Source organism: Rhinatrema bivittatum, chromosome 1 (assembly GCF_901001135.1).
Source record: "Rhinatrema bivittatum chromosome 1, aRhiBiv1.1, whole genome shotgun sequence".
Taxonomy (NCBI): Eukaryota; Metazoa; Chordata; class Amphibia; order Gymnophiona; family Rhinatrematidae; genus Rhinatrema; species Rhinatrema bivittatum.
In genome coordinates this window covers 757,862,831-757,884,147 of record NC_042615.1, presented here as the reverse complement: position 1 = coordinate 757,884,147, position 21,317 = coordinate 757,862,831, and the positions used below count along the sequence as shown (strand labels likewise).

Here is a 21,317-nt window from a genome sequence, read left to right as displayed (position 1 = left end):
AGTAAAATGTAGGAAATGCTATGGAAAAAAAAATAACAATAATGATATCCAAAGTATGCAAAATAGAAACAAATTGTGAAATCTTTCATTTAAGATCAGTTTTAAAAAAAAATTGGTACTTACAAGAATACGTAGAAGAAGAGATTGCATTAATGCACATCCCCCAACATCCCATCTCTACTCCTCTTTCATACATAAGGTATGCTGCAGAATTATGTTCTGCGTATGGATTACCATGGTATATTATCTGAGAAATAACAAACAAAACCAAAGAAACAACTGTAACAGCAGCAGCGAATTAGATTCATATTATAAAGACCAGAGTTACAAAGATTCCTCCAGAACTTACACATCATCATCAACATTTATTTATTTCATGCTTTTTCAACTAGAGAAATGTTAGCCAGACGCATTTTGCAGAGCAAGTGAAGGAATGTAGGAGGTGAACTGTGAAGGTGAGCAAAGGATGAGAATTGGCACATCTTACAATACAGGGGAGGGATGGGAAAAAACTGTTCAGTGCGGAAGAAAATCTAATATAGGAATAAACTGTCTCTGACAGATTCTGATAGGGTTGAGAAGAACAGGAATGATGATAGCAGTGGAGAGGACCAAAAGGTCAATAGCCTGGGCATTCCTATTGGTGTTGGTGGTGATCAGATGAAACTGAGGAGGAAGGTAAAGTTTGAAAGATGTGAGATGATGGTTTGAAAGGGTAAGAGCAGTAGTGGAGAAGTCTGAAAGAGCAGCTTGTACTAGTGAGGATAAAAATGTTAAAGTTTCCAAGGACAAGGGAGGGAGATAACAGATATAGATATATAGAATATATATTTCATTTGGCACTAATTCTTGGTCTCTGTGTTGGCACATACTGTCTGTAAAACTGGCATCTATACTGTATCCTAATACTCTGGCGATTAGGTAGTGATTTACATAGTCTGTCCACACTGTCACACATATAGAGGAGAATTTTCAAAACCATTTACCAAGACAAGCAGTTTGAAAATTGCCCCCATTAATAGTAATATACAATTATTTACTTGAGATGTGAATCGGAACCAGAATCGGTTCAGATTCCGGTTCCGATTCACATGTGGTTTTTTTTTCATCGGGCCCGATCGCGGTTTTGTTTATCAGCTGCACCTGAGCCGATAAACAAAAAACCCACCCCGACCCTTTAAAACTAGTCCCTTAGCTTCCCCCACCCTCCGACCTCCCCCAAAACTTTTTACAGGTACCTGGTGGTCCAGTGGGGGGCCCGGGAGCGATCTCCCATTCCCGGGCCGTCGGCTGCCACTAATCAAAATGGCGCCGATGGCCCTTACCATGTGACAGGGTATCCGTGCCATTGGCCGGCCCCTGTCACATGGAGGGAGTACTGGATGGCCGGCGCCATCTTTAAAAATGCTGCAGCACCGATATATCTTGGTGAGTGCTGGTCAGGGCAGGAGCTGGTACAGGTCTACCCCCTCCCCCACACCCTTTTGGCACAATAGGGAAACCCCCCTTCCGCTACAGAGGTTGAGGTGCGATAATGAAAATGGGTTTCAGATGTTATTAGAGGTGTCACCCTGTAAAGGGACCAAGAAGGTGAGGGCAGAAAGGGAATTTTCCTTCCAATTGAGACTCCCTTAAAATGGAAAAATGGGTCCAAAACCTACATCCCTCAGGAGTAGAGGGGGGAGGCAGAACTCAAAATACAAATGCAAAATTTAAATATAACCAGATGAAAACCCTTAGAGCATTCCAGATTGTTATGTATCGGGTGGTTTAGTGTGCCCATGGGCCTCAGCCCGACCCAGGCTGTCCAGGGCCGAACCAGAGGTTGACGGTGGCTCCGCGTGGCTGGACACTCTACCCTCTGCCAGGCCGGCAAGCTCCCATGGCCAAACATCCGAGGATGTTGGAAGGTGAATGGTCCTCCAACCGTTCCGGGCCCTTTCAGACCTGCTGCGAGCAGCATGGAGCAGCAGGCCTGGCCTGAGGTTGAGGGCAGATGGGCCTTGGCATGGAAACACTGGAGTTGATGCAACGGCATCACATGACATGAAGACACTTGGCAGAAGACGTGACACCAGGGCTGTGGATACAAGACACCAGGATCGATGCGGACGGCATCGCAGACGAGACACTTGACTAGGTTGATGCAGACGGCATCCAAGACGAGGATTCATGGCTGGGATGATGCGGACGGCATCCGAGGCAAGACACATGGCTGGATAAGGCAGACGAAGACACATGACATCAAGGCAAGACACAAGGCAAGGACATTGGCACTGTCTCTCAGGGCGCCCTACTCAGGCCACCCGCGGGACTGAGTCACGGACCACCCTGTCCATTACGCGCCCTACACAGCCCCAAGGCTGGTCACGGACCACAACGGGAGCGAGACAGCACAGGAAGACACATCAGGACCAGACGGCTCAGGAGCACAGGACAACCGTCCACCGGCAGGCAGCCCACCCAGGAACTACATCTGAGGGACTCCCGGCCTACCGGTACCAGAAGGCTCAAGAGCAGAGACAAGGCATGGCATGAAGGCAAGAATATCAGGAAGGCAGGAACACCAGGACGAAGACGAAGAAACCTGGACATAGACCTCAGGCATGACATGGAACATGGAACAAGACAAGGAGCTCCTTGCAGACGAGAAGACCTTACAAAGTCTCTGGCAGGCTGGAGCCTCCAGAGCGAAGAGTGGAACACAATGCAAGGCAATGAAGAACTGACGGAGCAGCCCCTTTATAGGGCTGGAACCAGGAAACAGTCATTAGGTGGGGCCCAGACACTTCCTGTGTCTGGCCCTTTAAATCTTGTAGAGAGACGTGGCCCCGCGTCTAAGCAGGAGCAGAGCAGCGCTGTGCAGGACTCTGGACAGCGGCCTGCACAGCGTTTGCACGTCGGCAGCATCAGACGCTGCAGAGAAGGCAGGGGAGAGCCTGAACGCAGGCTCCAGCCGCTGCTGGAGGCCCTGGGGGCGGCTCCAGTCGCCAGGAAACACCGGGGCTTTTGCGGCCTCCAGCCGCGAAGATCAAGATGACGTCGGGGGCGTCCCAGCCCCGAAGACAGCCGCGGCTCTGGCCGCGGAGGCTGAAGAAGGTCCAGGGCGGCCTCCGGGCCGCGTGGGAAGGCCGAGGGTGGCGTCCTGCCGCCTCGGCGAAGATTAGCTGCATGGTGAGTTCGTGCCTGCTCGCGGGGGGACCCGCGGGCAGCGCATTCATAACACAGATACTTCAAAACTGAGTAATTTTATTTTTAATCAAGAATTATTAATGTTGCATCTACCATAAATAATATCTTAACAACAAAACAGGATAACAGATGTTCATATAAATGATAACTGATAAGAACTCTTTTCTTATTTTTCTTAGCTCCAGAAACTAACAGAACCAGTTCTGAATGTAAACCAAGATAACTATCAGATAAGTCCTCTGTTAGTCCTCTCCTTTAACAATGGACTATTAAAAATGGAATTTTAAATCAATAGTTGTTAAAAAAAAAAAAAAAAAAAAGCAGCTCCCTTCTAGACCACATGTAAAGACAACATACCTGAATCAACAAACTCATCCCACCACTGTAACCTAACTGGAAGGGAAAAACCTTAAACTGTTCCCTGCCCACCAAATCTCTCTACCAAGCTAAACCGCCCACTCAGGTCAACAAGTGAAAAACTCAGTTATTAACTAATCCTACAAAACGTTTCCCATTCAATGGCCTGATTGAGGCCATTGGGAGCCACTGTTTGCCAGGAAAAGATAAAGAATTGCTCTGCTCTCCTTAGCCTTTCATCCCTGATTAATAGATTAACTTATTAATAGAACTTTAGCCTGTGTTCCTTTGCTCCTTCTTGTGTTTTTATACATTTTTTGGTGAAACATGGTTTTGAGAAAAAACATTTTTACTGTTCTTTTTGCATCTATATAATAAAAGAACAAGAAGATATACACATGATAACGACTTGTTTGTTTTATGTTTAGCAGGGGCAGCTCAAGGCAATCTGCTGCCTGAGGCTGGGGAAGAGATTGCGCCCTCCCACCTTTAAGGCACGGTACAGGTCAAATTACCAAGAAGGGCAAGGGGAGGTCTTTTTGTAGTCTGGGCCTGGTAATTTCAATTGCTGGGGAAAGCAGGGGTCAGAGTTCCCAGAGGAGTGGCATGTAAGGTATCAGTGATAATGTTTCCAGGAAGCTGGCAACCCTGCCACACTCCCAGGAACCCCAAGCCCTGCCTCCCACCTTTTTCTGAACATTTTCCCCTGGAGAAGTGGGAGATGGGTGAATGGCGGGGGATCTTTGGCAAACTCTCTCCGGGCCAGTGCAAGGGGATTACAACCTTTTGCCTGTGTCCCTCTGCCCTCATCACACACAATTAAAAATCCTGCATTTATTATAATCAATTTAACATGAAAAAGCACATTGAGAGTACAGACTTCTGAGGTAAAAATATCACAAAATATCATGACCCACACTCAGAATGTTTAAGGGATTAGGCCTATAGTAATGCATGTTGGGTGTGGGCTTTGCCCTCAGAAAGCCCAGTATAAACTGAATTACAAATACACTATAGTACACCTCCCATACTAATAGACCACTAACTCCAGCCCTCAAACAGTAAAAAGCCTAACTAGGGAAAGGCAACATTGCATATATTATACCTGGCCCTAAACACCAATACACCTCCTATTAAGAGAACAGAACAAGCTACAGATCTCTACACAAACTATACTCTAGCAGGATACCTCACCTCAATCACACATGCAGAACACAGATAGACCTTCACCAAATACAGAATAAAGAGACCATAAAGTAGAAATAGAAATGAACTAGAAACTTCAACAAGCCAGACTATATGCAGAGCAACAATGGAAAAGTAGAAATGCCATTCCTCAAAACAATAAAATCAAGGAACATGAAACATCAATCATAGTAATGAAAACATACTAATAAAAAGAATATTTCAAAACGATGGATGAATAAAATAACAGCCAATAATTAAAAACTCATAAAAACGATATAATTTTCCAAACATCAATAATATTTCAAAATAGCAGACATCAAAAAACACCCAAAAATGAAAACTAATAAGGATTAAAAAAAATCCCTGCTTTCCATACCTGGGAACTTTTGATTTCCAGTCACCCTGAGGTTGTCCTGGATTAGTGGGATTCAGGTGCACCAACTTTCTCCTCTCTTTCATATATATCTACACACACAAACATATATATGTTCACTCACATGCTTTCTTTCTCACACACACCTGGGCGACTCTAGCAATTCTTTGGTTGGGATCCACCAGTAGCCCTGGGCTTTCCTCTTCACTTTGGCTGCTGGTAGGTTTAGGTTAGGATCTGCTGGCAGACCCATTCTCTCTCTCTCTCTCTCTCTTACACACACACCCACACACACACACGCAGGCTCCAATGCTCTCTCACACACATATACACAACCCAAGCAGAATCCAATGCTCTCACATGGGCACCCCAGGCAGGTGCCCATGTTATCTCTCTCTTTCTCTCTCATACACCCAGGCAAACTCCAATGCTCTCTGATATATACACACACACACACACACACACACACAACTCTGGAAGGCTCCAATGCTCTTACACACACACACACATACTTACACTCACACGTCAACAACCCCACCGGTGCCTGTCTTACTCCTCCACTGATGCTGCTATCTCCTCAATGAATATGCAAGAAGAAAAGAAGATGCCCAGACGACCGCCAGTGAAGCCCATCCCATTGGTGTCAGGAGGAGGAGGAGACCAAACCTTGCAATGAAGAAATGAAGCCCGGGTGGATGCTTTTGGACCCCATTCCATTAATGGTGAAGAAAAGAAGAGGCCTGTGCATGATTTGACCAGGTATGGCTTGTAAAATCAAAGCATAAGCTCTCTGAGGTGGAACCCTACAGACAGCTGAAAAGCATAAGCTCCCTGGAGAAGGCAGGTACAGTTGAACATTACACCAAAGTCTGGATGCACAACGACAGTGTACTTTTCAGTTGTAGGTGCCCGCCCCTAAGAGCTTGCACTGGAAATTAAACTCCTGTGCCCAAGGTTCTGGTGGCTAAATTTATTCTATGGCTGTATCCAAAGTGGTAGAAGCAGCTAGACCCTACTGCAATGGGCACAGCAATAGTATAACATGGCCAGCAGAAATGTGAGTTAAGTTTTACTTTTGCTCTGACCTAGGAGTTACATTTCCAGCATTAAGAAAATGTGCTTCAAGCTGTCTGCCCTTTAGCGTACCTCTCTGCATTGATGGGAAATAGCTAATGTCTTCTTTTACAAGGGATTTGCATGCACTTGAGCTAATCTTAGCACTGGTTTTTAGTTCTGTTTTAGTGCACATTGTTTAGAAGTTAAAAACCCCTGTCAAATACCAGGGTTAACTCACTGTAGAAAAATATGTATTAAAACAGGGGTTAAAACCTGTGCTAATGTCAACATCCCTTATTACATCGGCCTGCCTCAATGTGGAAATGTTGTGTCTGTGGACCTTTGGGCTGAAGTGAGATTGGCTCTACCTGCAGGGAGGAGCCCTGCAGGTTCTCACCATCAGCAGGCAGGCCCAGATGAAGCAGAGACCAGTCAGGAGCTCCACCTTTACCAGCTCACGCTCCTCTTGGGTTGAGTCTTTGGGTGCTAGAGCTGGCAGCACCTAGGCAAGGGTCTCTGCTGACGACTGAAGACATGGTCCAAGGCCAGGCTAGGGTCATAGGCAGGCAGTGAATAGGCGAATCGGGAGTCCATGCAAGGTCAAAACCAGATAGCCATCCAAAGAAGAGGAAGAGGGGCAGATAGGCCCGAGGCAGGCTTGGAAGGCAAGGATTGGAACAGGATGGGCAGACGAAGACTGGAACAGGTGGAGACAAAAACAGGAAGCAACACACTACCACAGTAGCTGGACTTGTTGATGAGGCAGGGAGCATCAGGGGAACTGCCCTTATATAGGGCAGTGCTGGTGATGTCGTCAATAGGGACCACGGGACTTTCCCGCTGCAGTCCCTTTAGATAGTTAATTTTCCAGCAATTATACAAATGGATATATATTTTTTTTATTGCACACCACGAAAGCAACCAGCCACAATTACACAGTGCCACAACAGAGTTGCCAAGGGGAAGCAATATTTAAGAAGCTGATTTTTAGCACATTATACTGAATTTCGCCGCCCCCTCCTCGTGCACCTCCTCCCCCCATCGACATCACCACTGCCAACTCCCTCACCTCATTCCGACAATCAGTCCTTCTGTACAGACATGGAGCTACTGCCTTCGCTCCTGGTGCTGGGAACCCTGTGCCCTCATCACAACCTAATCCCAGAGGTATTCCACTAATGATCTTCCTCCATTTGGGAAGGTCATTAGTGGAATACCAGTCATTATCCAGTCACCAAGCCACAAAAGGTCACTGCTTTCTATCCCATGACTTTTTTATTTCCTGAGGAGTCTTTCATGGGGAACATTTTCAAATGCCTGCAGAAAATCCAAATATACTATACCAACAGGATCATCTTTAACTACACCTTCAAAAACGTCTACTAGACTTGCAAGGCACAATTTTCCTTTGCTAAAACCATGCTGATTCTTCTCCATTAAGCCATGTCTATATCTATATGACCAGTATATTTTTTTTAGAAATAGTTTTTACCATTTTGCCCAGCAACAACATCGGTTCACTGATCTATAGTTTCCCAGATCACTCTGGTGGCCTTTATAAAAATCAGGCTTACACTGGACACTCTCCAGTCTTCAGGTATTGTGGCTGTTTGAAATGTTATTTATTGTTCAGACAGGAGTAATGTGTTGACTGTACATTTATTATAACAGCATGAACACCAGGAGGATAATTTTAAAACACCTGAGTGAGTGCCCATATGTGCCTGTATAAGGCCGAGCGCAGATCTACCCCGGTATTTTACAACATGTGCATATCATATACACACGGGTTATAAAATATGCATAAATCTACCCCTCAACATTTGTGCGCATTATAAGATATGGGCAAATAGATATTCAAGTTAGCTGAATAAATTCCAATTTATGCAGCTATGGGGCGGTTTTGCTGCTACTTAGCCGAATAAGTCTTAAAAGCACTACTTATCTGGCTAAGTAAGATAGCCAGTTAAGTTTTAAAATGCTACTTATTCAGCTAAGATAGCCAGATATGTCTAAGTCTTAGATGGATAAGTAGAGCTTTTAAGATTTATCTGGCTAAGTGGTGCTGAACTGCTGTACCTGCATATTTTTATCTTCAATTTTAAAAATATACGTGTGGAGGATTTACATGCATATTTTAAATAGCACTTACCCCCCCTCCCCATAAGTCACTTTAAACGCATGTAAGTCAGTAAATTTTGTTACGTGTAAAGGAAATTACCCGTTTTACCAGTTAGTCCATCAGTTTGCCCAGTCCATGGCAGGTCATCGAGACCCTCCTGGCTCTTCATCTTGAACTCCCCCCAGTTCTCCCAGACCCCCACCTACCCACTCAGTATTTTAAATTAAAGATATTTAATATCACTTTTCCCAGATAATAAGCAGGAGTAAAAATGTGAGTAAGCTGTCAAATCTACATGCATAAGTCTCTTAGAATATAGCAATTCACATGCATAACTGTTGGCCCACCCCTGAACACCCCTAGACCATCCCTTTTTTACAGTTATATATTTATGCGTGTGCCCTATTTACATGTGTACAATTGAGCTTTATAAAATAGAATATAGGCAGGTATATATTATTTACATGTATATATGCTAATTTTTCCAGACACAACCTTTTGAAAATTCATCTTTTACTGTGCACATTATAAATGCAAAACTTTAGCAGGTATGCTATTTTGTGGTTCACTCTTTAAGAGCAGTTTTATCATGCAGGCAAAAAAAAAACAAAAATTGCTGATGCACATTTTTAGTGCATAGACTTCTTAATACAAAGGAAAATGAAGCTTACAGGAGTTTATAAACATGTTTTTAGCGCATTTAAAAATATTTGAAAAGTATCTTTTGAAAAGTAACTTAACTTTGATGTGGCCAATTATCCAGATCATGGCACTGAACAGTAGTGAAGAGGGCACTAGCCACTCCTGAGATTCAGAGGGTCACTTTCAGAGAGCCCATGCAGGCTAGAGTCTGTAGGAACTTTCTGCTTGCAGTCTTTAGCCAGGCGGATTTATGCACACCTATCCGCTTTAAAAATGTGCATGTGTGTGCAGAGCATGCACCAACATGCACGAACAAAGTTACACCTGTGCGTGCATATTTACGCACCTGCTTTCTAAACTTGGAAGCTTGCAAACAAGTTGTAACTCAGTCCCAACTCCATCCTCCAGAATGCCTCTTTGCACTGTGTGTGAAAGTATACACCAATGGACTTTTGCTCATATTTTTACTGCACAATGCCCCCCCTCCCCCCGGGTAATTTTCAAAAGGCCCATTTATGCACATTAAAACCAAGGTCGATGCATGTGAATTCTTTTGCAAATCACCGCCTGCTGGATCATTCTTGTTTCATTTGCGTGTATACATGTTTGCGGCCCTGTTTCCATTTGATTCTACAGTTGAAAGTGTTGTGTTCTGCATCTGCAGGCTTTGTTGAGCAGCTGTGTGGTATAATGATACTTTTTTATTAGTAGTAATGTTATGGAGTTACAACTAAAAAGTCGGGCATTTATGCCCTGCTGACACAGAACAACTATAGTGATGCCTTCCGTGAGCGGCTGTCCCAGCTTCCCCCATCACTTTCAGCAGATTCTCTGCATTATTAATGAACAAGAGGAAACTTCTCATTAATATTGTCCTATTCATCTGCTGCCCTTGCATGTTCAGCTTTGAAAAAGAAAAAGGAAATAAAAGATGTAATACATGATGAATGCTACAAAAATCACACACTATTGTGCACTGTTCCACTAACGTTCTATACATAACCTTCATCTGAATACGGGCCATGATCTCCCAGCTGCTCTCAGTTTGAGTAGTCGCTATAATACAGCCCCCTCCCACTCCTTTGCAGGCTCTTCTGACACCATGTATAAATTCAATAAAACAGAGGCTGAAACTAAAATAGTTTGTACATATGGAGAGTATTGCGTAATGATAATTCTACTTTGAAGAGAAAATTCTACACTCTTTCCCCGAGTCCCTCTTTAAACAAATGGATTCAAAGGAGGACTAACACAAAATATTTTATGGATATTACTGTAAGTGGAAACGAAACTGAAAATACACGCATACTTTTGATGATTATAAAATAGCATGAATGCGAGTACAAGTTACTCTAAGATGGTAACTTTAAAACAAGCATATGGATGCCCAAACACACAGGTATGGGTGCATGAGTGAACATACGCTGTAATGTTAAATTATGTTAATTGTGCATATGATTTAAAATATGCCTACCGTATGTATGTGTTCTCCTAATTTTAAGTAGTTATTTAAGCAAACGTAAATCACAAATTTTCCTTGTTGGCTTTAATGCAAGCAGGGAAACAGATTTTAAAACATGCTTGAGTGCAGAACATTCCCAGTTTTACCAATTAGTCTACTGGTTTGCTCATTCATCCTGAGATCATCCAGACCCCTCTGGTTCTTTAGCCTGCCCTCCTACCAGTTGACCCAGACCCCTCACTCAGTCGATTTAGGCCTAAATAAAGATTTATGAAGACTTACACCTCATCAGAAGAAAACATACGCAGCTAACAGCCTTCTGCAGGCTGCAGCGGCCAGTTTTAAAATATGGAGTTATGCACATAGCTGCTGACCCTACCCATGCACTGCCCCCAGCTCTACCCCCTTTTTTTGCTTGAGCATGCTCATATATGCACATAATTTGCGGCTTTTAAAATGTCTTGCTCACGTGTGGCCCAGATATTTGCATATATGGTCCTTTTAGTGCTATTATATAAGCGACTTATGCAAATACATTATACAACTTATTCATGCAGTTGTACTCCTGTTAATTTTCTAGCACGACTGATATCAGTCTTGGCTATCGTCTGCTATTTCTTGGATGGGAGGTGTGGGTGAAGTAGGGGGAGCTCAGGTTGAAGAACCATCAAGGTCTCGATGTCTGGAGAAAGTCTGGGAGGTATCGGCAAACTGGGGATTTCAATTATATACACATGTTTTAAATTATACCGACTTCTGTGTATAAATCAGGGTTTTTACGCAAGCAAGTTATATTTTTTTCACAAGTAAAATAAACAGTACATGCATATGTTTATAAAATAGGTAGGGAGGGTAAGAACATAAGAAAATGCCATACTGGGTCAGAGCAAGGGTCCATCAAGCCCAGCATCCTGTTTCCAACAGTGGCCAATCCAGGCCACAAGAAACTGGCAAGTACCCAAAAACTAAGTCTATTCCATGTAACCATTGCTAATGGCAGTGGCTATTCTCTAAGTGAATTTAATAGCAGGTAATGGACTTCTCCTCCAAGAACTTATCCAATCCTTTTTTAAACACAGATATACTAACTGTACTGACCACATCCTCTGGTAACAAATTCCAGAGTTTAATTGTGCGTTGAGTAAAAAAGAACTTTCTCCGATTAGTTTTAAATGTGCCCCATGCTAACTTCATGGAATGCCCCCTTTTCCAATGCACTTTAGGTACTCACATGTAACCAAACTTATGCGCATATGTTGGGAGGTAGACATACGCATTGGGGCGGATTTTCAGAGCCCTGCTCGCCTAAATCCGCCCAAAACCGGGCGGATTTAGGCGAGCAGGGCCCTGCGCGCCGGTGAGCCTATTTACATAGGCCTACCGGCGCGCGCAGAGCCCCGGGACTCGCGTAAGTCCCGGGGTTCTCCGAGGGGGGCGTGTCGGGGGCGGGCCCGGTCGTCGCGGCGTTTCGGGGGCGTGTTGGCAGTGTTTTGGGGGCGGGTACGGGGGCGTGGCTACGGCCCGGGGCGGTCCGGGGGCGTGGCCGCGCCCTCCGTACCCGCCCCCAGGTCGCGGCCCGGCGCGCAGGAGGCCCGCTCGCGCGCGGGGATTTACTTCTCCCTCCGGGAGGCGTAAATCCCCGGAGAAAGGTAAGGGGGGGTGTAGACAGGGCCGGGCGGATGGGTTAGGTAGAGGAAGGGAGGGGAAGGTGAGGGGAGGGCGTTAGAGGATTCCCTCCAAGGCCGCTCCGATTTCGGAGCGGCCTTGGAGGGAATGGGGGTAGGCAGCGCGGCTCGGCGCGCGCCGGCTATACAAAATCGATAGCCTTGCGCGCGCCGATCCAGGTTTTTAGCAGATACGCGCAGCTCCGCGCGTATCTGCTGAAATCCAGCGTACTTTTGTTTGCACCTGGAGCGCAAACAAAAGTAGGCCTATTCGCGGAGTCTGAAAATCCGCCCCATATTTTATAATCTGCTTGAATCTGATGCACTCAGGTTATAAAATACTGCGCAGCCATATACATGTGTATAAGGGACTGTGCATGAACTATATCACAAGCATATAAATAAGTAAAACTTTCAAAATGCATTTCTTTTTGCCTCATCATACAATTTGGTGATATTTCTGAATTTTCTGAATCATTTTTAAAAATATGAATACTTTTTTTCTTATTTAAGAGCTTATTTACTAAAATATGTTAATGCATGGTTAAATTATACAACGTTAAACCAGCACTTATGGGGAACCCAATATTTCTCAATGGATTTAAATCTTTTTTATATAACATATGGGAATTAGTATTAGAAAATAATGTGCTGTCAACAAATACAGTCATCTGACTTTTGCCCACAAAGGGCTGCAACCAGTTTCGTGTATGTAGCATGTGAGATCACTTCATTTACCTTTTCCCAATGTTTTTTTTAAAAAGCTTCAATCTAGCATGTTAAATACCTGCATTCGGTAACACAGGTTCCAAAGGCGCATTCAAAGTTTAAAACGGAGATAATGCTCTTCAGGCATACACTTGCATTACTTTTAACAAAAAAACTGTGGCAAACAACAAATATTTAAATGAGCTGCATAACAAACAACGCATGCTAAGCAGCTCAGTAATATTCATATTCAGTTGTTAGGGAATGTCAGTTTAGTGGACCCTTGGGCCGACCTGCAGGAGACTGGGAAAGGTATTCAAAAGTCTCTAGTATACCACAGGCCGGGAGGCAGATGTTCAGGCAGGACGTAGAGGTGATCTTCACCCTGGAAGCTGGTGCTCCCCCGGGAGGAGCCCGTAGGAGCCCAGCCGCTGGGACTTAGGTGGCTTCACCCTTGGAAGCCGAAGCCCCCCCGGGAGGAGCCCATAGGAGCCCAGCTGCTGGGACTTAGGCGGTAGTGGATCAGGACTGGGAACTGGATCCAGACTAGGACAGTAGGTCAGTACTGTAACGGGGCTCGGGTACTGGAACCAGGCAGGAGCTGTAGCAAGACTCGGGTACCGGAACCAGGCAGGAGCTGTAGCAAGATTCGGGTACTGGAACCAGGCAGGAACTGTAGCTGGTAAACAGGAACCAAGCAGGTACTGTAGCCAGCAAGCAGGAACAGAGCGATTAGCAAAGCAGGACGCTCCGGGGCACAGCGCAACAGGGATCCGGTAGGTAAGCCCGTTGCAAGGCAAAGACTGGGTGGCCGCGGCCAGCTTATCAAGGCCGCGGCGTCTGACGTCAGGATTTGGGCGGAGTCACCACTGGCGGGAAACGGCCTAGAAAAGAGCCCAAGTGGCGCGCGCCTAGAGACAGGGCGTCCATAGAAGGCTTCCCAGCGGCGCGGCCCTCGCCGGGATGCCGCCGAACAAGACAGGAACTAGGCCGGTGAAAGCGGGAACAGGACAAGAAACACGGAGGTAAAGGTCTGGTCGCGGCGCTCGCGGCCAGAACCGCAACATCAGTTAGTATAAATCGGGCTAAGCAACACGATTCTTAGTGTTATGATTTACGACTGATTGTAATCCACGCTGAACACATGCCATGGACGTGGTGGAATATAAGTACATCTAAATAAATAACTAAATAAATGATTTACGCTAACCTGTAAAGATAGCAAAAATTTAACTACAACTCTCAAGGTTTCTTTTTTTTTTTTTATTGCCTCAGCAATACAGAGTCATGCAGAAGAGCCCTGGAGACCTGATGCTCCACTTCCCCCAACCAAGTGCTCCCCAGCCAAGCCATTATCCTGAAAACAAGCGATTAGGTCTATACAATGACAACATTAAAATGGCTTTGTCACACTGTTTACCTGCCCCATAAAATCGGTGAAGAAGAGCATAGTGGAAAGGAAAGCCGTCCATCCAATTAGGTGACTCACGCACAACCAGCGATAGTGAGAGGGCATGCTTGCAATTGCCTTCAGTAAGGATTTTATGGTCATCCGTTTCTGAATCTGGGTAAAATAAAGCATCAAGGTATTAAGAGAAATAACAGTGTTGAAGAAAAGAACATGTCTGGGGTTTTATTTCCGATAAAGTGTGTTCCCCATTTTAAATGTTTGTGTAGATACTCGGCTATGGAAAGGTAAAGTCCTGACTGAGGCTGACATGGGGGCCGATGCAATAAAAAGCGCGGAGAGCGGGCGCTGAAAAGTCAGCGTCTGCTTTCTTAATGTGCGCATGGTGCCCGCAAGGGGGTGAGGGGCACCGTGCTATACCCAAATTAGGGGGTCGTGCTAGCAAGGTTAATGTTACCGTTATTTCTCTTCTCTTCTACTTCTTGTTATCCACCTCCCAGTTTTGATTCCCCTGTTAAAATGTAATTTCCAAGTTTAACCAGTTTTGCTGTAAACCGGCATGATGTCCACAACTAATGCCGGTATATAAAAATGTTTAAATAAATAACAAGGAGCCGCTAGGGTCGCCTGCGCTGATACTCGGCGTCCGTTTTCATTACTGGCAGATGGCCGGTTATGAAAACCGATGCCGAGTTTACCGGCGTCGGTCTTCATAACTCGGTGGTCTGCAGAGAATTTTTTTTTTCAGTAAAAAAAAAAAAAAAAAGTACAGAAAAGCAGTTTTTTCTGCTTTTCTGTACTTCTTTTACATGCGGTCAGCTATTAACGCCTGCTCCAGGCAGGCGTTAATATCTGAGAGCTAAATGTGCATCTAAGACTCAACTTTTTTTTTTTGAATGCGGAGTGAATGAGTAATAGCCTCATTCACATGCATTTGCATTGATGAGCGCTATTGCATTCACTCCGCGTCGGACGCGCATTAAATAGGCACTAATCCCCCTATTGCATTAGGGGGTGGATTACTGCCTAGTATTTAACCTGCGTCCGACTTAGGGTTATACATTGCATCGGCCTCATAGTGTTTTTGTTACATCCGCTGGCAGGAATGGCTGCTTTTCCATAAAAGAATGCAGATGTGATCCCAGGTCAAGCAGGTGCGATTCCAGATGCCAGAAAGCATTCAGTTTTTGTCCTGAAAAACTGGAATGCCGGACAGCAAATCCTATGTCAGAAACATAATTTCAGGTTACTTAGGATAATACCTGCCTGCCTTCACACAGCTTAATATTTTTAGAGAACCACAGTCTTTGTTTTCTCTGGGTTGAAGTTTAACAATTTATCATTTATAATTATTTTTTTCTAAAACAGGATCATTTCGCTTTTATGACTCCCTGTATAAGTATCCTGCCAACCACTGTACCATCAACAGACAATAGAGGAAGACGTGAGCCCTATAGCTAGATTCAGTAATGACCAAAACATAACTTAAGTACCATTGGTTCCTTCCCCCTGTACCTGCAATATTTGGTCTCACACATGGGGTGTGTGAGCTGTGTGATGGCAGGTATTATCCTAAGTAACCTGAAATGGTAACTTTCAAAGCGGTGCACACATTCGTTGGCCCATGCCCAGGAACATGGCCATTTTATAAAATAAGCGCGCATATGTGCACAAATGCCGCTTCTATCACCTAAGTGAGGGGATTTTAATAGATATGTGCGCTGATGTCATTCCCAGTTTTCCCAGTTCATTTCCAGTTCAGATAGGTAAGGGATAGGATTTCTACCCCCCCCCCCCTCAGTTTACCAGTCCCCCTTCTCCCCTGTTAGCCCTGACCTTTAAAACCCCGCTGCTCTACCTAGAGATTTTTGTTTTACAACTTACACATCATCCATAGCAGAAGTAAAGTTACGCGGCAGGGGACTCTTGCGCGCGCCTGTATGCATAAGCATTTATGCACTAATTCCAAGATAAAATCCAGGCCCATGAGCGCCGGCACGACTTATGTATATATCTCCTGGTTTTGACAGGTGCCGGGCTTTTAAAATTCACTTTTAAGCATTTTCCCCATAGACACAAAATAGGAAAAATCCTTGACGACCAGAGGCGGATTGACGCTAATCACGTGGTCTGCCGAGTGAGGCCGTGACGGAGCCAAGCTCGGCAGACCATGTGGTATCTCCTGGGCGGCGAATCCCCGGGCCGGACTTCATCGGGAATCCGCCGCTGTTGACTACATACCTTAGATCCCTTAATTCTGCAGCTAGCTGTTATTTTTAACGAGGCACTTCAGGCAGTGCACAAAAAACATATATTAACATAATTTTTGTGTCCCAGCATTTAGCCTGTAAAGCCAATCTGACTCCTCTCTGCAGTCCGTAACAAATGTAGCACTGGTGTTAATCATCTGTCTCGTGCTTTTTGGGGATGCCCTCTTATGCAAATATTTTGGCGGAAGATAGTGTCCTGTTTGGAATGGTTGATAGATCATTCCACCCCACTATCACTGCTTACTTTGCTTTATCGGTTCGGGGTTACTGTACCCGATTATTGGTCAGGAAAGCTGGAGTGGTGGGGAAAAATCTGATTTTAATATACCGGAAGGATTCCGAGGTGCCATCTTACTGGCATTAGAGGAATCTTTTTCATAAAATGATGCAGATGGATAAGTTTGTATCTCGCCATTCTTTTAAGCATCAGAAATAATTTCTGTTGACTTGGGAACCTTAGATACAATCACTTTCCCACAGAGCAAGAAGTATAATATTGAATGGTTAGAAATGTCCTATTATGAGTTACCCTGTCATGCTGAGGTCAAGACATATGGGGGGAAGGGAGTATAGGGGATGGTTATTTGTATGTGGCAATATTGAAAAAGCGGTTATTGTTTTGATTGCTTGTTATAGCTCAGTCACAAGTATGCCAAGTGTTTTACCCTGGGTTTCTCTTTTCAATAAACATGCCGCTCGCATGTTATAACATCCGGGGTCGGCACGCACAAGGGGATGCACACTTGTGCACCACGCGCGCGCCGAGCCCTAGGGGAGCCCCAATGGCTTTCCATGTTCCCTCTGAGGCCGCTCCAAAATCGGCCGCTCCAAAATCGGAGCGGCCTCGGAGGGAACTTTCCTTCCGCCCCCCCTCCCAATTTCCCCTCCCTTCCCCTACCTAACCCGCCCCCCCAGCCCTACCTAAACCCCCCTGACCTTTGTTTTTAAAGTTACGCCTGCCTCTGGGCAGGTTTAGGTTGCACGCGCCAGCCAAGTGCCGGTGTGCGATCCCCCGGCCTGGAGGCCCTACGGAGGCCTCTGGCCACGCCCCTGCCCTGCCCCGGACTGCCCATGCAAACCCCAGGACATACGCGCGTCCTGGGATTTGCATGCGTCGCCGGGCCTATGCAAAATAGGCTCAGCGCACGTAACCCCCCTGCACATGGATTTATGCGCGCAGGGCTTTTATAATCTGCCCCTATATTATTAACAATTCAAAATGCTGAAGCCATTTAAGTAAGTTCTAGCTCGTTTGCCTCTGCGGCATTTAAAAATTAAGCAGTAAACTCTGCTTTTAAAACAGCTGGTGCATGTCAGTTGCAAAGCTGTGCAGGACCCTGACTGCCTTCACTAAGTGCCATGCATGTACCTGGGGAGGCTGTGTGCCAAAGGAAAGAGATCAGCCACTGACACTAGAGGATGGCTGGGTTCCTGGGTCCTGTGGTGCTCCATAATTGAAGACGATGGGTTCATGGCACTTAAACACAGGAAAAGAGAATATAATGGCAGATGAAGACCATAAAGCTCATCTAATCCATGTTACTCTTCCCACTGCAGTACCATAGAGTCCCCCCATATTTGGCTTTATCTTCAACTTTCTTTACAACTAATGATACTCTATCTTTATTCTATCCTTTTTTTATAACACTTTTTCTCCTGCCATTTCCCCTTAGGAGAGTATTCCACCTTTTTTTGTGAAAAAAAAATATATTTCTTTATGTTGCTCCTCAGTCCCTTGGAGCTTCATATTGTGCTCCCTTTTTATAGGCATGGTTTTCTATCCAAGTCCATTTGCTTCTTGGGCATTATTTATAACTCTGAGTTATTTTAATGTCTCTAGTATATTTCCTCTCTCTCCTTTCCTCAAGAATACTCTTTTTCCATTGGGCTTATGGGCTAGGCCCTGCACATGTTTGATAGCCTTTCTCTGATCTGTCTATAGGCTGCTGGCACTATCTTTAAAATGGAGATTGCACAGCTTTTAAACTAGATGATGGGGGAAAGCTGAGAGTCACTCAGAAGCGCATGGTGTGGAATGATATATCTTTGAAGGATACAAGAGAACAGGGAAAATAGGGCACCCCAGTAGAGAGGTTGCAATAAATGCCAAAGGGGATCAGGTGCCTTTAAGTAAAGTGCAGAAAGATTCCAAATTACCCTTGTCAACTGATGAGCAGGTTGTTAATACAAACAAGAAACATACATTGAAATGTCTATATACAAATGCTAGAAGTCTGAAAAATAAGATGGGACAGTTAGACTTATCCAAAAATGCACATTTCCTACTATCCCATATCCTATCAGTTTCCAAAGTAACATGTCAAATGCCTTTTTAAAATCCAAATACACATTGTCAACTGGTTCACCATCATCTATGTACCTGTTACAATTTAAAAGAATTCTAAGAGGTTTGTGAAATATGAGTTGCCTTCCCAAAATCCATCCTGGACATTCCTAATTATTCTATATTCTTCTATGTGCCTAACAATTCCGTTCTTGATAACTGTCTCCACCATCTTACCCAGTATTAATGCCAGGCTTACAGGTCTATAATTTTCCAGTTCCACCTGGAACCCCTTAAAAATTAAGTCACATTGGCCAACTTCTAGTCTTCTGGTACAGCAGCCGTTGTTCGTGTCAAATTGCAAATCAGTGTAATTGTGTCTGCAATTTCTAGTTTTAGTTGTTTTAGAACTCTGAGGTGGAGTTCCATTCAGCCCTGCGTACGTGTTACTATTTAGCCCATCTATAATTCTTATTACTTCTTCCCACTCTACAATGATGTTGTATTCCATTAATCTATCAAAGATGTAATATTAGATGCAGGTCTAGGCATCCATAAATAGAGAAATTCTGTACATAAGTACTCCTGCGGTTTGGATTATAAAATGCAATTGTGTGGCACTGTCTCAGACGTAAAAGGAAAAGCCTCATGCTGATAGCTGTCAAAAGAGCAATTTTCTAAATGATTTTAGGCAAAGCATTTCTATATTTCAAAACATATTCTTTGTTTAATTATTCACCCGGACACCTGAGTCATGCCACGTCCATGGCAAAATCTGCTCTCCAGAAGCAATAACAGAGCCATTATTACTACTTCATTTCCAACAGAAACTGAAGTGCCTTGCTAGCAGCTGAGGCATGAAAGAAATGATTGGGACCCAAAATACTATAACAAAATTAGGATTTACATCAAGAAATAAGATTATTATGAACAGAAAGTAAAGTGCATTACGCAAAATATTCATAATATCAAATGGTGATAGCAGAGATGTTGTAGGAATTAAAGAGACAGAAAGGAATTCATATACATCTTTTAAAAAAAATCATATAGTGTAGAATACAACCATTTTTTTAAATCTAAAATGTGTGTAATTGTTACTAAAAATTACAAAAACTAAAGAAATATTCTCATTGAAAACCTTTTCTGCTTAGATGCTTTGGGGTAGATATTCAAATGTTATGCTCAGGCTTGTGAACCCTTGGGCCAACGGGAGGATGGTGTACCTTAGGAGGGAAGATCCATAGGTTGTCCCGTCGGGTGGTGAGGCAGAACAGAAGATGCAACCAGCTGACCCTCGGCACTGGAGACTGAGGCGACTGTGGAAGCAGATGAAGAGTCATGATGTCAAGGAGAAGAACGGAGTCTTCGCCACTGGAAGTCCGCGGTCCCCCCAGGAGGAGCCCATAGGAACCCGAACCGCTGGGACATAGGTGGACCTTTGAGAGGTCAAGGAGTCCAGAGTTCAGTGCAAGGGCTAACTGGAGCTTCACCCCTGGAAGCCCCCGGTCCCCCCGGGAGGAGCCCGTAGGGACCCGGGCCGCTGGGACTTAGGGTGGGCCCTTGAAGACGATGGTCCAGAAGTAGTCCGAGGTCACATGCCAGAGGGTCGTCGCTTACCAGTCCGAGGTCGTATACCAAGGGATCGCCACTTGCCAGTCCGAAGTCACACACCAGGAGTCACCGCTTGCCATTCCGAAGTCAAACACCAGGAATCACCACGTGCCAGTCCGAAGTCAAACACCCGGAATCACCGCTAGCCGATCCGAAGTCAGGAACCAGGAACACCGAGACAAGACAGGAACAAGGATCCGAAGTACAAGAACTCAATGAAGCAAGCAGATCTGACTACGTAGGATGTTGCCAAGTCAAGGAATGAGCAGAGGAAGCCTCCTTTTATACTTCCTCTGCTCTGGCTCATAGGGAACAGGTGAGTGTAGTTAAAGGGATCAGGTCCCTTTAAATCTGAGGAGGAGGCACGACCTCACGCCTAAAGATGGCGGTGGCCATCTTGGATTCTCTCCGTGGAAAGAAACGCTGCTGGACGCCGCGAGGGAGGAGCAGGGACGGCTCCCCCCCCCCCCCCCCCCCGATGACCGTCACTGGGGCCCGTGCTAAAGTGACAGGCAAGGATCCGAGACCTCCCCCTGAGCTCCCGCGGCGGGTCGCCACCGCAGGCATGGTAGGGGACTGCGGAACACAACATCAAAGCTGGTCGTGTAAGTAACTTAGCTGGTTAGAATGTATCTGACTAAGTTATAATGTATATTTAATGGCATGGCAAAGTTGCTGAATATACATGCATATATACACATTTAGCTGGATAAGTCTACCCAGCGAAATTTAGACCTGCTCTTAGGATGTCTAAGCTTACATGTGTTCTTATACAGCTAACTCTGAATATCAGTAGTTAGCCGTATAGCATATGGTTAACTCGCTCTGCCCCCGATCCACCCAGTACATGCCTACTTTTTGTGCATGTAACTTTTAGCTTTATAAGGGACTGCTACCGCCTCATAAGTCCTGCTTATATGGCTAAATAGCGCTGAATGTGCTTTGAATATCGGGCCCTTTGATACATGGTACGGGATCAG

The 21,317-nt window shown here is 44.9% G+C and overlaps 1 protein-coding gene across 1 annotated transcript in view; it reads right to left on the bottom strand.

Moving 5' to 3' along the window:
- SLC45A2 (solute carrier family 45 member 2) overlaps window positions 1-21,317 on the bottom strand; it is a 99,378-nt gene that overhangs the window by 28,897 nt on the left and 49,164 nt on the right. The window contains exons 4-5 of the mRNA XM_029579111.1: window positions 14,185-14,328; window positions 124-247 (exon numbers count right to left, since the gene is read on the bottom strand). Of these exons, the coding sequence (XP_029434971.1) occupies window positions 124-247; window positions 14,185-14,328 (268 nt within the window). The remainder of the gene's footprint in view (window positions 1-123; window positions 248-14,184; window positions 14,329-21,317) is intronic.